This window comes from Carassius auratus, chromosome 14 (assembly GCF_003368295.1).
Source record: "Carassius auratus strain Wakin chromosome 14, ASM336829v1, whole genome shotgun sequence".
NCBI lineage: Eukaryota > Metazoa > Chordata > Actinopteri > Cypriniformes > Cyprinidae > Carassius > Carassius auratus.
Genome location: NC_039256.1, coordinates 28,310,291 through 28,326,121, shown reverse-complemented (window position 1 = coordinate 28,326,121; position 15,831 = coordinate 28,310,291). Strand labels below are relative to the sequence as shown.

Sequence of the window (15,831 nt, the reverse complement as noted above, 5' to 3'; positions counted from 1 at the left end):
AACTTCTGTTAACTTTCCTGAACTACCATTATTACATTATATAATGTTTATGAGAACTTTAATGTTTAGTTAACATCATAATAATTCAGTTTTTATTTATTAATTTGTCTAAATAGCATTTTATTTTTTTTTTAAGTTTTTAAAATGTCTCTTATTTATTTGATCAAAAATAGTAATATTGTAAAAGTATTTACAATACATAACAGTAATATTGTGAAAATATATATATATATATGTATTTAAATATATATGACTACATTTCAAAATGAAATTTATTCCTGTAACATAAAACTGAATTTTCGGCAGCCATTACTGCTTAAGAAACATTTATTATTATTATTATCAGTGTTGAAAACAGTTATGCAGCTTAATATTTTTGTGTAAACTGTGATATATATTTTTCTCAGGATCCTTTAATGAATAAGAAGTATAAATAGTAATAATAATAATAATTTAAAACATTTATTTGAAATATATATTTTAATAATGGAAAATAATGAAAGGCTTTTTGTCACCTTTGATCGCTAAAACAAAAAAAAATCTTAATGACCCCAAACTTTTAAAGAGTAGTATATAAAAGCCGTACCTTTCTCTGCTTTTTCCTCTGTTCCTGGGCCTGAGCTTGACTGACTCCCCACAGAAGAAGGCGGGGCCAAAAGGCTTTTTAGTTCTTCGTTACCTTGGGCAACATCTCCACCTTCAGAGCTGTTGAGGGAGTCGCTGAGGGCTGAGAGAGAGGAGGAAGTGCTCTTGGTCTCACTGAGAGGGCTTCTGGAACTGAAACCTGTGTGGGATAAAACGACAGAAAGAAAGAAAGAAAGAAAGAAAAGAAAGAAAGAAAGAAAGAAAGAAAGAAAAAATGAAAGAAAGAGAGAAAGAAAGAAAGAAATATTTTGGGTCACTTCCTGAATATAAGACAAACTCCGTATTTGAATGACATGATGGTATCAAAGACTCGGCTTAGCTTAAGCCGTCAGAGAATTAGGTGGGAGCATCTTTCAGAGCTCAAGGTTTGATAATGAATTCTGTAATGAGTAAAGCAAAAGGCAGAAAAATCCTCCAATTGATCGAAGTCCACCCAGTGAGCCGGGCTGGAATATGTATGCCTAGAGCAGTGCGCTATTAAGCCTTAAAAGTCGGGAGGCGGGCTCTCTTCCCTAAGAGGCACTCTTGCGGGTTTAGCCTGACTTCTGTATCCAAGCAGCCAGAACACTCAAGCCTGGGCTCTTATTGATCTACGCTGTGCCTGAGAGCGGCAGGGGAGGGGGGCTGCCTAGGTCAGGGCCGCCACAGCTAAGATGGCGGGAGCATCTCAGGCCACGGCTCTACCCTGGGGCTCTCAGAGCTCACGAAATGGCCGATACCAGCTCTCACACGCACATGCTCACATGTTGAGACTGAGGTTCTTTTGAAAGAACGCATGTAGAATGCAGAGTAGGTGGTCATGTTTAATCTTTTGTCAGCTGGAATGACATCTTTGAATACAGATGCGCTTTGTGAAGAGAAGGACTTCATCTCTGTGAGTGAACTTGACGGCCTCTATGAGGCTACTGTACGAGGTGGATGTGGTCGAAATATCAGGATGAATTAACGTCCAGGTTTATCCGTACACCTGCAGTGTAAAGCAAAGCACCTCGATGATAGCCGCTACTCTCACTAAGCAGGAGACAAAGAAGTGCAGGCTGGTAGGCGATGACCCAAAGCCGGCAAATCTCAGGCAGGGCGCTAAATCGCAGTTGACGAACCAACTTGTTCTTTTGCTGTCACTCTTTGAGCTCAAGTAGAAATAGACTCGAGCTCCGCGGCGTGAGGGTGAGTGTGGGAGACATGGCGGTGTTGGGCTACTTGGATGGGTAGTTGTGAGTGACTAGGGATATCGATTTTTCTGCCTCCTTGGGTCTAATAACACCAGGCCTTGCAGTTATATATAAACTCACACACCCACTCAAATGGTGAACCCTCAGTCAGTTCCATGAGCAACTCAAAATGAACCCTACGCACAACCTGAAGATTGAGGTGTTTGTCTATAATAACCCTGGTGAGTTTCTGTGTCAACAACATCCACCCAGTGATTCAGACCTTAGCGGTGTGATTTCTGCATCACTAGCGCCACCAAATGGAACTTTTCGAACCAGTTGACTTAGTCACCAGGCTTTATGCCTCTTCTGACCCCCTTTAGTGAAAATTGCCTAGCGAAAAATCAAGCAAATCTAAATCTTTCTTGGACAGACATTATTTCGTTTCTGCGATTCAATGGTATGATGTCATATAACAACATTTAGCAAGCAGTCTTTAGCTCCTTTCCATTGAAATGTTGTTGGCTACAGTAAAACAGGATTCCCAATCACTCCTACCCCTCATTTCCTTCACACCATGTTCAGTGTTAGGTTATATAGGTAGTCCTGCCTCAGCCCAACTTCTTGCAAACTGACAAACAGATTTTGAGATTTTGAGATGCTAAAAGGCCACAATCTTGTTAAATAGAGTAAATAGAAACACAATAAAATATCTCAAAATATAAAACGCTCCAGACACTCCAGGTCTACAGAGTAAAATCTAATTGTGTTAGTCTAGCTGGGGAACCAGCACTGGCACAATATACCCACAAAATTTAACCAGCATAGTCTTTCTGGAGAAGCTGGTTGACCAAGATAGTCATGCTATCTTAACTACTGTAATTTCCAGACTATAAGTCACACTTTTTTTCATATTTTGGCTGGTCCTGCGACTTATAGTCAGGTGCGACTTATTTATCAAAATTGATTTGACATGAACCGAGAGAAATGAACCAAGAGAAATGAACTAAGATAAAACATTACCGTCTCCGGCCGCAAGAGGGCGCTCTATGTTTTCAGTGAGAGTCTACGGGAGCACTGAGCAGCATAGAGCGCCCTCTCGCGGCTGGAGATGGTAATGTTTTCTCTTGGTTCTTGTTTCTAAATAAATGCGACTTATAGTCCAGTGCGACTTATATATGTTTTTTTCCTCATCATGACATATTTTTGGACTGATGCGACTTATACTCAGGTGCGACTTATAGTCCGAAAAATACGGTAGTTAAGTGCACACACCAGCATTTGAAACTCAATATTTCAACGGGTAATGTGTTAAATGTAAGAACGGTGAGATCTTACCTGCGTGCCCTGCACCGATGTGAGCTTTCATCTCGGCCTCGTCCACACCCACATACTCACAGGTGCTACAGCAGAGAGAGAACATCCACTGCTCTTTGTCTACATGAAGAGACATATGACTGACAAACTGAGCGTTAAACTCTGTCTGGAAGCCGCAGACGTGGCAGCTGTAGTAGTAGGGGCAGTTTTTGAGCTCTTGGCCTTCATTGGTAACAGCGGTAACAATCTGCTCGGCATCTGTGTTCACCAGTTTGACTGAGTGGATGGTGAGGTGCTGGTTGAGGTTGGCTCGGCACTTAGCCGCGTACGGACACAAATGACACTTATACTTCCTCTCTTCTGCAGAGACAAACAAAAGAGAGCAATTAGAAAGCAAACAAACAATAGACTCTTCTGTTGATAGAAGATGTTTATAAGGTGGCCCGTCTCCTCCTGGCTATTCTGAGATCAGAAGATCTCTACCCTTGAGGCTCACCGTTCCTACAGGACTTTATATTTATTAATTTGTTTTCTAGTCCAGACTGAGATGCATTTGAATCAAACAGCAAATCGATGGTCTTCAGAGACCTGCGGGACGCGACTGTCCAACAATCAGATGAGGCTGATCATGGTTGTGCTGTGCTCCAGGTGAGCTTAGTGCTTGGAGAGGTTCCTTCTTTACAGTTTAGTAATCACTTAGGTAATTTACCCACCAGGAGTAATCAGTAGCCTAATCTGTTTAAAGGAAGGGTAATCTAGTCCAGTGAACCTTATTTACTTAAGGAATTACTTGTCCTAATGACAACATACCATGTTATTGGACATGTATGTGCACAATTGAACATATAGCATTCAACAAAGCTTGCTTTTCAGTAACTGTTTGAACCAGCAGATGACCTTAACCTGGTCAACTGGTAAAAGCTGTTACCCAGGTAATTTAACATTGTAGTTGTGATTATGGATGTATGTGTAAATGTAATACTATAGTGTTCACTTGAACAGTTCTGCTGAAAACACCAACATAGAAGGCGGAGCAGAAAATTTTTGCTGGTTTAGTTGGTTAACCGGCATAGCCAAACTGGTTGAATGTTGTTTGAGAGCATGTATTCTCACCTGTGTGAAGGGAGAGATGTCTGGAGAGAGTCTGTTGGCGACCAAACACTTTGCCACATACAGGGCAGGGAAAGAGCTGTTCGTTGAGTCTCCATTGGGCCAGTCCATTCCCTGGCTCACTACTCACCTTCTCTGGATCTGGATACATCAAAAATAATAATCAGATATTGTACAACAGCACTGAGAGGTTTCCCTGTTTGTACCACTCTGCTTGTCAGACCAGACTATTGCTCAAGTGACTCATTTTTTCACATTCCAGTTTGCAATCTTGTAATGTTTTAGTTAAAATAACTTGTTGTGATTGCTCTAGACATCCTTGAGATTACAATATACATACTACATCAGAACATTTACTTCCTTAGACGAATTTGTCTGAATTCTTGACATATTATATTCTTGTGACACATGGGAACTACTAATTGCAGGTACAACAGAGGAACCAGGAGACATGGAGGTTGGCAAGAGGTCAGTCACTGTGTTGGAAAATATGTTCATGAGTCTACACATCCAGATCAGGTAGCCAACATGGTGTTTTTTATCTTGACATTGGACTGTGTGCTCCTTTTTCACCTTTCATTAGAAGAGCAAGAGAGGGGGAGAAAGAGAGAGAGAGAGAGAGAGAGAGAGAGAGGCAGCATGCCACACGAGTGGAGGAGAGTGTCTGAATTAACCTTCTGATGAAGGTGGTTGACTCGGCGTCAAATTAAAATGCAGCACCATGCCTTCTTTCTCTCTCTCCGGAAGGAGGCAGAGAGAGATAAATAAATGAATAGATAAATAAATATATAAACCAAAGAGAAATTCCGTCATCATGTAACACAGCCCCTTCAAATAGATGTATGGTGCAATATGAACGCCTGGCCATAATTCTGTACAAAACAAGAGAGGTTGCCTAATGTTAAGCAATGTTTCTTTACAAGCCAAAATGGAACAGAAATATGTAAACTTATTTTAAAAAATACATTTAAAAAAAGCATGCGGTTTGCAACTGAAAGGGTTTTAATCATGTCAAGGCATTCAGAGATGTTGCATGTTTTGGGTTTGTAGGTCATATCAATGACTTGAGTTTTTTATTTGTATTTTTTATTGTGCATGTACCACAGCATTTGATCCGTTCAATAAACATTCAAGGGGCTTTTTGGATATGCAGCATGTGTGCCTGTCCCTTGTGGTTTGCTCATAAATAGGCACATTTTTTACAAATGCTGTCATAAGTAATACAGCCTCAGGATTGATGGGGGCATGGCCAGGAAAAGGGGGGCAAGTGGTTGGGGAGAAACAACATTTTCCTTTTTCTTTTTTGGCATATCAGAGAGAATTTAATGGTGGCAATTAAAGAGCAGATGCACTGGCCTTGGACGCAAGACCTGAAGGACATTTTCATGGGGATGCTCGTATCTTCTGCCAGAGACCAAACCCCAAATTCGTGACGGAAATAGTGTCTCAAAGTGGCCCAAGTGACTTGTCGGTACGCTTCCTCAAGAAGTCACAGGGAATGATGCTAAAAGTGCCCCTTTACTCCTCAAACTCCATCAACGGTTTTAGTTAAATCTAGTCCACAGGGCAATCTAATGTCAGGGTGTCAATTTCATTGTTATCATGCACAGAGATGCCAAGGTTTTTATTGGTCCTAGAGCAGCTGTTAAAACTAATGTAAGCAATCTATCCTGTGGTAAGTTCTGAAATCCATCATTATTTTAAAAGACATAAGGATAAGTGATGTCTTGCTTGCCTGCTCCATTTTACTGCTGATGTATTACTTACTTCTCAAAAGCGAGGCACATTACTTCGGTTTTAAGCCAACAGGGGGAGAAGTGGGGAAATTATGACCCAGAAGAAACTTTTATTGCTGTAACAACTTTTTCTCAGATGTTTCTTTTAAAAAGATTTAGAAAACAGACACAAATGAGACTATTGTTGAGATACAGTACAGTCCTCCACTAAAGTAATGTGAATAGTTTAGCTCAGATCATTTATCCTTGAAAGAATCTGATGAGAAATATTTCAGGAAAAAAAGATGACTGCTACCGATGTCGCACAGAGTCGTGTTGGAGGAGAAGACAGGTGAAAGCGAGACACTCTAACCGCAACAGATAAAAGAAAAAATAGCTTACTAACATAAGATTTTTTTTTTGGATTCCATAAAACAAGCAGGATTTTAGATATCCACATTTGAAGGAAGTGCAAAAAGGCTTTTTTCTCTCGTTCATTTGTGATTTAAAAACTCCCTCCGTCTCCCTAAGCGGCCATTTGTGATTCATTTGCCAAAAAAGAGAAAACAAAATAACAAAATATAGACCTTATACCACTGCACCTTTAAGCACCAATTGATATCAGACTTACTATAACTGGACGATGTTTTGACCATATTAGAATCTTAAAGACTCAACTTGATTAGTAGTGCCACACTATCAGCATGAATTAGCATCGCTAAACCGCATAATTAAACAAGGGTGCCATGTGTGTGCCATCTCCCAGCCGTCCCCCACACTGACCTGCACTGCATAAGAGCTTTAATTAAAACTACAGTGGGTGTTTTGCCCTCTGCTTCAGTCTATGTGTGAGTTTAGAAAAGGCAACACACAATCAGACACAGGGCCCAGAATCAGCCTCGTCACCCCGGGGCCCACGGTTCCACTGAGTCACACCGCTCATATGAACCTGTGTGTCTGACTCACGTCCCACTCAGCGGCAGTGCGCTGTGATGTGGTGCCGACAGCTCTGGTGTGACACAGAGCCTGGGGACTGCCAGGGAAAAGATGGCACCTTCCCACAATGCCTCAGTGGGGGACATGAGTGAACAAATGCCTGTGCAATGCTTATGACTATGCCCTAATACATTCATTTTCTTGTTGTTGATGCACCTCTCTCACCTCTCCTACTGAAAAGAGTTGCATCATTGGGAACCAATATAAGTGGTGCTTTCAGAACCAGGCTCCCCTTACGAAAGGAAAATGTATTTACCAAAATATTTCTTAAAATATATTGTGATATATTGTAATATATTATTTTCATTTGAATATATTTAATAATATTATATAATACATTGATGATACATATATTATATAATATATTGCAAAATATACAAATGATTGCTGCTTTCAATATATTGGAAAAAATTAATATATATAAGAATATATGCCTAATATATTACATTATATTTTCCAATATACTGCAATATATTTTTTGTTTCATAAGGGTCCTTAACAAACCTAAAGAGATTTTACTCAACCTCATGCAAAACCTGTATGACTTACTTTTTTCTGCTGAAAACAAACAACAACAGCAACAACAAAAAAACAGTTACAAATTTTGGGGTCATGGGGTCAGCAAGATTTTATTTGTATTTATTCTGAAAGATATTAGCATGATTATTGAAGGATCATGTGACACTGAAGACTGGATTAATGGCTGCTGAAAATTCAGCTCTGCCATCACAGAAATACATGGTAAAATATCTAAAAATAGATTTTTTTTTTGTAAATACACAAAGGTCAATTGTTTATTTGGACCCCACCGACTTTCACAGAATGGACTAAAATGTTGTTTGAAGTATCTTCTTTTATATTCCAGGTGAGTTAATGATTATAGATTTATATTTATTTATAACTATCTAGTGTCTTGGGGTCAAAATATACAAAGTTCACGACCCTGCAACAATAAAATGAGGCACTGACACTTAATTGAGACACTAGAGCATCTACATCAATGCCTTGAAGTGGTTAATAGTTTAATTAGCGTTATTAGAGAGAGAAGAGACAACCTCCACAATGATGCTGAAGATAACCCGGGGCAAGAGGCAAGGATAGAAGAGGAGTGTTACACACACACACACACACCGAACACACAAAGGATGACACAATGAACTTGAGTATTCTCATGCAATTAAGTGGAACATATAAAAATTTGATGTAAAAGCAGGCAATGCCATTCATCTGATGCAGCCAAGTACTACATAAAAGCATTTTTATACAGAAATGATTTTCGGCATAAACACAGAACTATTTTAAAGCAATTCATCGTTTTTCACCCACTGATTTTGCTGTTAAAAATAAAAAATTAGAGCTCTTTGTCTTAACTAAGGAGTGGGAGTTACTACCCACACCGGGTCAGAAGGAGTTAGACACTTGGAGTAAGAGAAAGAATTTGAAAGAGAAAGAGAGAGAAATGAAAAAAGGTAGATAAGGGTCATGGCTTCTCTTGTGTGATTTTTTTGTACGTCCGCTTTGTGTCTGCGGAAGAACGAACGCATGTCTGAGTGTGTAGTGAATTAACTTTCTTGCACCCTGGACACGTAAAACCCAATCATTTTTTCATTAACTGGTGTAGGGAATCGGGCCAGGCCAGCGCAAACTAATTACCCTTTGCCAGAGGGGCCAGTAGAGGGAAGCAGGGAGTGCCAGCTGCCCAGTGCAGTGGTCTCAAAGCTGGGTGGGAGTGTGAGGGGCCTCTGTAGCCTCGCATTAGATGAGAGGCTAGGCTTGTATACATAGATGTACGTAGATGTGAGCAGGGTCCAAAATGAATACCACATCCGTATAAAAATGACCTGTATTTGGACAGTACCTTTGAAAGGAACATGATTATAGTGCATACATTGAATTGTATGAACTACAATCTGATCATGAGTGATGTCTGAGACAGACAAATAATTAAAGTTTTTTTTTTTTCTCCCGAAGCGTGTCGCAATTTGCATGTGGGATATTCCTCACATTAAAGCACCAAAACATACCTTACGAACAAATCGTATAATATGCGCTGTTTTGTTTATATTAAAAATAATGAAACACAGTAAATGGCTTAGAACAGTAAAGAATATTTATTACAGGTGTGTCTTAATGGATGCTGAATGTGAGTAAAGGATCTTGGCTGGTGAAGAGGAGATAGTCTTACCTTGCTGGGTAACCCTGCTTGAAGATCCAGCTTCAGCTGGGGAAGAGCTCTTGGAGCGCGTGCTGAAAGGTGATTGTCTAAAGCGGTCGTCCAGGTAAGGGCTGGAAAATCACAAGCTACAATTAGATTCAATAAATGTGATTCCCTATATCCTGGCAGCATAATAAGCGCACAACAGTAAACGCACCTGTGTATACTGAACGATGCATTGTCTTTGTTTTCGTTAGCTTTACTTACTTTTTCTGAAAAAGAAAGACACAATGGAGTTAAAAAATAGGCTTGTTTTTGTGTTGTACCTACAAAAATCATTTGCCACCTGTAGGTGTAATAAGGCAATTATTTGTTAGTAGAACTATTCATTAATAAAGCTGACCATTAATCCATTGCTGATAAAAAGACAACTGTTGCCGGTGTGCAGCATGTATAGTGTTTTGCATGGTGGTAGATTAGAATGCTGTTCTGCAAGATCCAGATTTTCCAAAAATGCTGTAAAAATGTTTTCCCCCTTTTAAAATCAATTTGCCAAACTCGATAATTCTGGTAATCCTGCTAAATGCAAGATCAGGCTTACTTTAACTACTATAAAATAGTTTTTCCCACTTTAAAGTTAATTTCTAAAACTCAATCATTTCTAATAAATGCAATGCAATAAATGCAACAATAATGAAAAAGAAAAAAGAAAAAAAAAAGAATTATATACATATAATATATATATATATATATATATATATATATATATATATATATATATAGTCATGCAATTAACTAGTTTTAGATAATTTTGTGATTGTGCTTTTCCAGCAGCTAGACCAGCATAAACCAGCCAGAATGGAATTAATCGAATGGAATTCTTGTTTTCCAGTAAAAAATAATAACATAAAATTGAGTAAATAATATTTCAGAAAATATATACATTTTTTTATATTTTTTACGTTTTTTTTTTCTTCTTGCTGTCGAATAGTATGTTTTCTTGTTTTAAGTAAAAAATCGTGCAAAATTGATTGAGTTTGCTCTTTGACAATGGAGTAGGAAAATGCATAACGCATTTGAATAAATATTATAATTTAATAAATGCAATTCAAAATATATGACAGACTTTTACTCGTAAATTTACGTTACATATTTCTACTGGAAAACTAGGATAAAAGTACTAAATAAGAAAATAATTCTGCCATGCATTCTGACTTCAGACAGTGTTTTCTGCAGGGATTGCAGTGGTTAGATTTTTAAACCGTGTTTTGCCAAACTGCTTTCAGAATCTTAAAAAAAAAACAGAGGGCAAAAGAGAACAGTGTCTCATGCCTGTCTGTCTATCTGCCTGTCTTTCTCTCTTCTGGTGGTCTGGTAATGACCTTGCTCCCTGGGTGGCACTTCCTAAGCCCCCTCTCCCTGACACCCTCTCGGTCACACAGCTCACAGAGGATGGAAGGGCTCTCTGCGTTGCCATGACGATGCTGCACAGGAGCAAGAGGGGGAGAGAGAGAGAGAGAGAGAAAAGAGAGAGACAAGGGAAGTGTGTGCAACCGAGTGTGCTTGAGCCAGAATGTTTGAGAACAATCTGAGGGAGTCGAGGGTTGAGGGGTTATACATACACACTGTGCAGCTACACACCACTCCCATGGGGTAGGGGGGGAGGTGGGAGGATGCAAATGGTGTGCGTGTGAGGTTGGCGTACAGATATATATATATATATATAAATATGTGTGTGTGTGTGTGTGTGTGTGATAGGCTTCCGAGGTGCTAGATGGCATTTAAAGAGAGCCGTAGCTGGCAGTGAGGAGCGCTGGGGGCAGGTTTGTCTCTGTTAATCCTCAGAACACTCTTGGAAGGAAAGCTCAATCCTGCCATCGTTTAACACCACAAATATCCCTCCACTCTCTGGTGTGTCAGTGCAGCAATCAGAGAAGATGATGAAGAAGAAAAGCTCAAGACTGTCGCAGCGGAGACGTTTTATTTAAACGGACAGTTTTTGTTTCTTCTGTCAAAGGGACTTACCAGACAGTTTGAAAAGCAGCTCAGAGGCCATTTTGACTGATATGTCCTGCGAGAAGAGGTCATTCTGGGGGCGGGGCAAAGGATCTGGGAGGACCATTGGTTCCTTCTTCTCACATGCCCCTGAAGTGCTGAAGCCCAGTCGATGAGAAGAGGGTGGGGACAATTCTAAGGGCGGGTCCACTTCCATAGGCTCCGCCTTCACTATGACGTTCTGGTGGCAAGCTTCTTTGTTATTCTCTGAAAATGTCAATTAAAGTTAATGTTAATCCATTTGTAATCAACATTTATAACACTGATTCTAACTAGCTGTGCATTCTTAAGATAGAGATTTCAACAAACTTCTAAACATAAGTGTAAAATATCTGCTTCTGGCAAATATATTTTAATAATGAAAGCTTTTCGCATAAGAGGCCATCGTCATGAGTATATCTGGTCACTGCCCCAATGGTTTGAACATGTCTGAATCAAGACTAGAGTGGTGTCATTTGTGTATGTGATCGTCAGAGGCAGTCCTGAGGCGAAGGTGCTCGGATGCCTCCGGATGATCCTTGAAAAAAGTTACTGTTCTGAATGAAAGTGAGAGAAACTGAGCGCCACAAACCCTATTTACTCTCACTTTTCATCAATTTAGTGCATTGTTACTGAATAAAAGTATTAATTTTTAAGAAATAAGTTAATAAATAAATACATTAAAAAAAAAGACTGACCCAAAAGTATTGTGAATGGTAGTGTGCATCATATTTGTGCATTTAGTATATCTCTGCCATCATCTAACACTTACTTAAATTTCTTTTTTTTTTTTTTTAATTGTCATATGGCAAATCACTTCTCTTTATTAATCAGTATGTTTTTTTTTTTTTTTTATGTTATGGCCTCATTTTATGTTCTGTGTTCTGGGGGTGGGGCTCTCTCGAATTGGACCTGGTAGTAACCCACATTTTCTTTCTACATTGTGCAAAACCAAGAAGCACGATTTTCTAACCCATAAGCCCCCTGGCCAAAGGAAGCACAGACGTCAACTCACTGTCATGTGCAACATATTTAAATTTGAGCCTGGTTGTCTGTTTTGTGACTCATTTGAGTTTTAAACTTCTACAGAGACAAGGGCATCATTGAGATAAGGCTGTTACCAAAGGCGGTTAAAGTTGAAGCAGATGTCTATAATTTGGCTTAAAAAAAGGGGGGGGGGGGTTGAAATCTGGTCAAAATGACTCAGAATGTTTTTTTCTTACTCACTGCTCCAAAGGCCAAACTCAAAAAGAAAGAGTACAACAAATACCTCGTCCGAATACAATAAATTCCTAGTCCATCTTAAAAAAAATAAAATAAAAGTGTACCAGAAGATCCCATTTGTGCCAATCAAACAAAAACCAAACACAGAATAATCCAGTTAGTTGGCGAGAATATTTGCAGTTATACAATGCTGTAGTATAAAGCAGAACATGAAAGAAAGGGTTGGACCTGACAGTACATTTAAAAACTTCCAAAGGTTTCAAGAACTTTCTATGGTTAGTCTAAAAAAACATCCAAGCGCCACGACAGGACAACAAAGACAGACAGTCAGTAAGCTCATAGGAACGCCAGAGTTCTTTTAATGAAAACCTGCTCTTGTAAACTCACTCTGCCCTTCTGATATAAAAAAGCTCCCTACGTTTAGACTGGAGAAAAAAGGAGGGTAAAAAAACGTTTAGCTTGCTCCTCTTATCAGATCGGACGTCTCACAGTATATACAGATGAGTGGTAGATGGCATATGCCTCTCAAGGGTGACCATGCTTGATCAGACATCTAGGGAGGGAGGCCGAGGGGGTGTAATCATATGAATTTAGCCTGGCCAGAGACGAGGGAGCAGGAGATTGTGGGTAGGCCGGGTGACCTCCGCCCCTCCCATTAACAGTGAGCGTTATTGGGCAGGGTCTGTTGGAGTGTTGTTGTCTGGGTCTGACCTAGATTATGTGTGAGTACAGTGTATGTTTACAGTGACTGAGTGTGTGTGTGTGCGTGTGTGTGTGTGTGTTTGGGGGCTAGGGATGGGGGTCAGCAGTGTGCCCAGGTGTCAGGAGCTGGAGGAGGCAATGGCACATGGGGACACTGACAACCACTAGTCCGTTAATCCCTTTAATAAAGTGCTTGCAGCCAGATTGAGGGCTGGGGTCATTTAGGGGACAAGCAGTCTCATAACACACACACACACACAGAGCAATGCACTCTCGCCTTGGGTTCAGTGACGTCAGTAACTGCTTTCAAATGCATTTGTACACATGTACGTAAAAAAGAATGATGTAGAGAGCGAGTCACTATTAGGAAGAGAGTGCAACCCTAATCAGCAGTGTTTTGAAAGCATCTAAAATAGCCAGTGTGTTAGATATGCAAATTATCATGAGTACATAAATGAGCAAATACTGAATGGAAAATACAAACAAACACACACACACACACACTGAAACTGCATGGAGGTTAAACCGAGGCTGACCAGTGGCAACTATCTGTTTAGCCATCTGCTCTATCCAAACCTCAAAGGGAGCTCTTATAAACCGGTGCAGAATTATGGAAACAAATAGAAAACAGAGGCAAACCGAAGCTGTGGCTTAGCGTGTGCAACAGATATGACAAGATTTGGTGCTTATGTTGGAAATGCAGGTTCAAATTTGACCTGAATGATGTCCTGATCCAATTTCCCTGTTTCTTACTAGTGAGCATGTTTACATGCACACCAATATTCTGATAACTGCCAAGAATCAGCTCATGACATCTGATTACATGCCAGAAAAAAGCCGTTACACGATTTTGAAGAAGTGACGTCACAATATGGTCATTGCGAGTGTTCCAAAATATCAGGAAATGTTTAGAACTCATATTCTCTGATGTTTGCAGTTTCTTTGACTGTACCACTTCTTTTGTATGAGATGAGAACTTATCTTTATAATTTTTGGGGTCAATAAAGAGTAGAATATATTTCCTCCTCTACTTCAAAATGTGTACTATGGCTGGATGTGCTTAAATCCAGAGTAAAGGATGCTTTCCTGTAACGTATCACACATGGGTAGGATAAGGTGTTTACATGCCGGGGTTAATGGGTAAAAACATAGCTATGTCGAGCGGTTTATGAAAATAATTATTTGGTTACATGACCACACATGCGAGCGACTTTTTAAGCAAAGTTGGTTTAAGAATGCACATCTAAACAACATTTCCTCTCTTTCAAAATGACAGATGAGAGAAGGACAAATGTTTAAAATGTGTCAGAGCACTTCAGGGTCCCTGATCCCACCATATATATATATTATATAAAGAGTTCAGATGCAAACGCCTCTTAGTGCCATCTGAAATTTTCATCTAAAATTAGGATTTTTATCAGGCTCCTATATTTATGTTCAGTTATTTTACTTTAATAGTCTGGAAAAGGACCTGCACATTGCAATTAAAGTAAAATGACTCAACTTAATCATAGGAGCTTGAAAAAAAATCCTAATTTTAGATGAAAAATGCAGATGGGACTTAAAGATGAACTCTTCATATATATGCTTTATGTAAATATATTTGCGGTATGTAAATATATTCACACAAGTTATTGACATTTATACTGCATTACGTAAATATATTTGGGTTATGTAATATATATTCACACATTTACACAAGTTATTAGAAAGAAACATGAATGAGAAAATAAAGCATGGGGTGTGCTTGATATAAAAAAAACAGTTATTAAGAGCAATATACTGCCTAATATAGATAGCAGCAGATATATATCTGCTGTCTGCAAGAGACAGATAAAATCAATCACTGCTCTTGGCTGAATAACTTTTTTAGCTTTAATAAGAATCACTGTAGATACAATTCATACAATACAGACTATGCTTAATTTATAGATTTGATCATTACAATTCTGTAGTACTTCTAACTATTGTAAGACAGTAATGCTACTGTAAGACATAGTGTACCTGAAAAACAGAACTGTTTTAAGTATATTTTTTTCCGTTTGTAATTCTCTAGCTTAACAAAGAGATTAACAAATATTATTACATTGTGATTCACATTGTTATCATGAAATACATTTTTTGTAAATAAAATTTGTCATATTACCCACCCCTAAAATCATCAAAATATATTCCTTTTTTTTTTTATCATCATCTAGATTTTAGAGTAAAAATTCACATTCTTTAACGTTATCCTTTTGCTTTCACCCTTCATTTTAAATAGTTCTCCATTGTGACAGATTAATTTTTAAAAGTATAAATATTGCATGTAGTTTCTCAATTTATTAGGGCTCAAACAAACTGTATGTATAACAAAAAGTCATCTATAAAATTAGGACAGGGAAAACTAGAAAAATGCTGCTAAAAATAGCTTCAGAAAGCATCAAGCTTTCACACCACACGACATGCCAGCTTGACAAAAGGATGTCATGTCAACTACCTATAATTATATTATGTGACTGCATTCACCCACCAGTATTTCTACGTCAGACATCTCCGAGGTGCCACATAAGAAGCTGTTGAAGGTTGGTGACAAAGACATGTACTGCAAACTTCACCCTCATTTAGACAATAAAGGCATGAATCAACCATCGTTCCCACCACATCCGTTTGGCATACTAAACAATCTGACAGCCTCAGAGCATTAGTCATTCAACACATGCAAACCCCACTTGTCACATGCACTTTGATGCGCTGTACAGTAGCCTGAGAATATGAATTTGGAGGTGAGACAGTGAGGGTG

At 38.9% G+C, this 15,831-nt stretch overlaps 1 protein-coding gene across 7 annotated transcripts in view; it reads right to left on the bottom strand.

Annotated features, from left to right (window-relative positions):
* The window catches only part of LOC113114230 (zinc finger protein 827-like), a 70,615-nt gene that overhangs the window by 8,787 nt on the left and 45,997 nt on the right, over positions 1-15,831 (bottom strand). For all 7 annotated transcript variants that reach the window (XR_003293690.1, XR_003293691.1, XM_026281073.1 and 4 more), the window contains exons 6-11: positions 11,115-11,351; positions 9,307-9,361; positions 9,120-9,220; positions 4,227-4,364; positions 3,135-3,473; positions 587-784 (exon numbers count right to left, since the gene is read on the bottom strand). Coding sequence is in view for 5 of the 7 variants with exons in the window: in XM_026281073.1 (XP_026136858.1) it covers positions 587-784; positions 3,135-3,473; positions 4,227-4,364; positions 9,120-9,220; positions 9,307-9,361; positions 11,115-11,351 (1,068 nt within the window). In the remaining 2 variants the exon portion in view is untranslated. The remainder of the gene's footprint in view (positions 1-586; positions 785-3,134; positions 3,474-4,226; positions 4,365-9,119; positions 9,221-9,306; positions 9,362-11,114; positions 11,352-15,831) is intronic.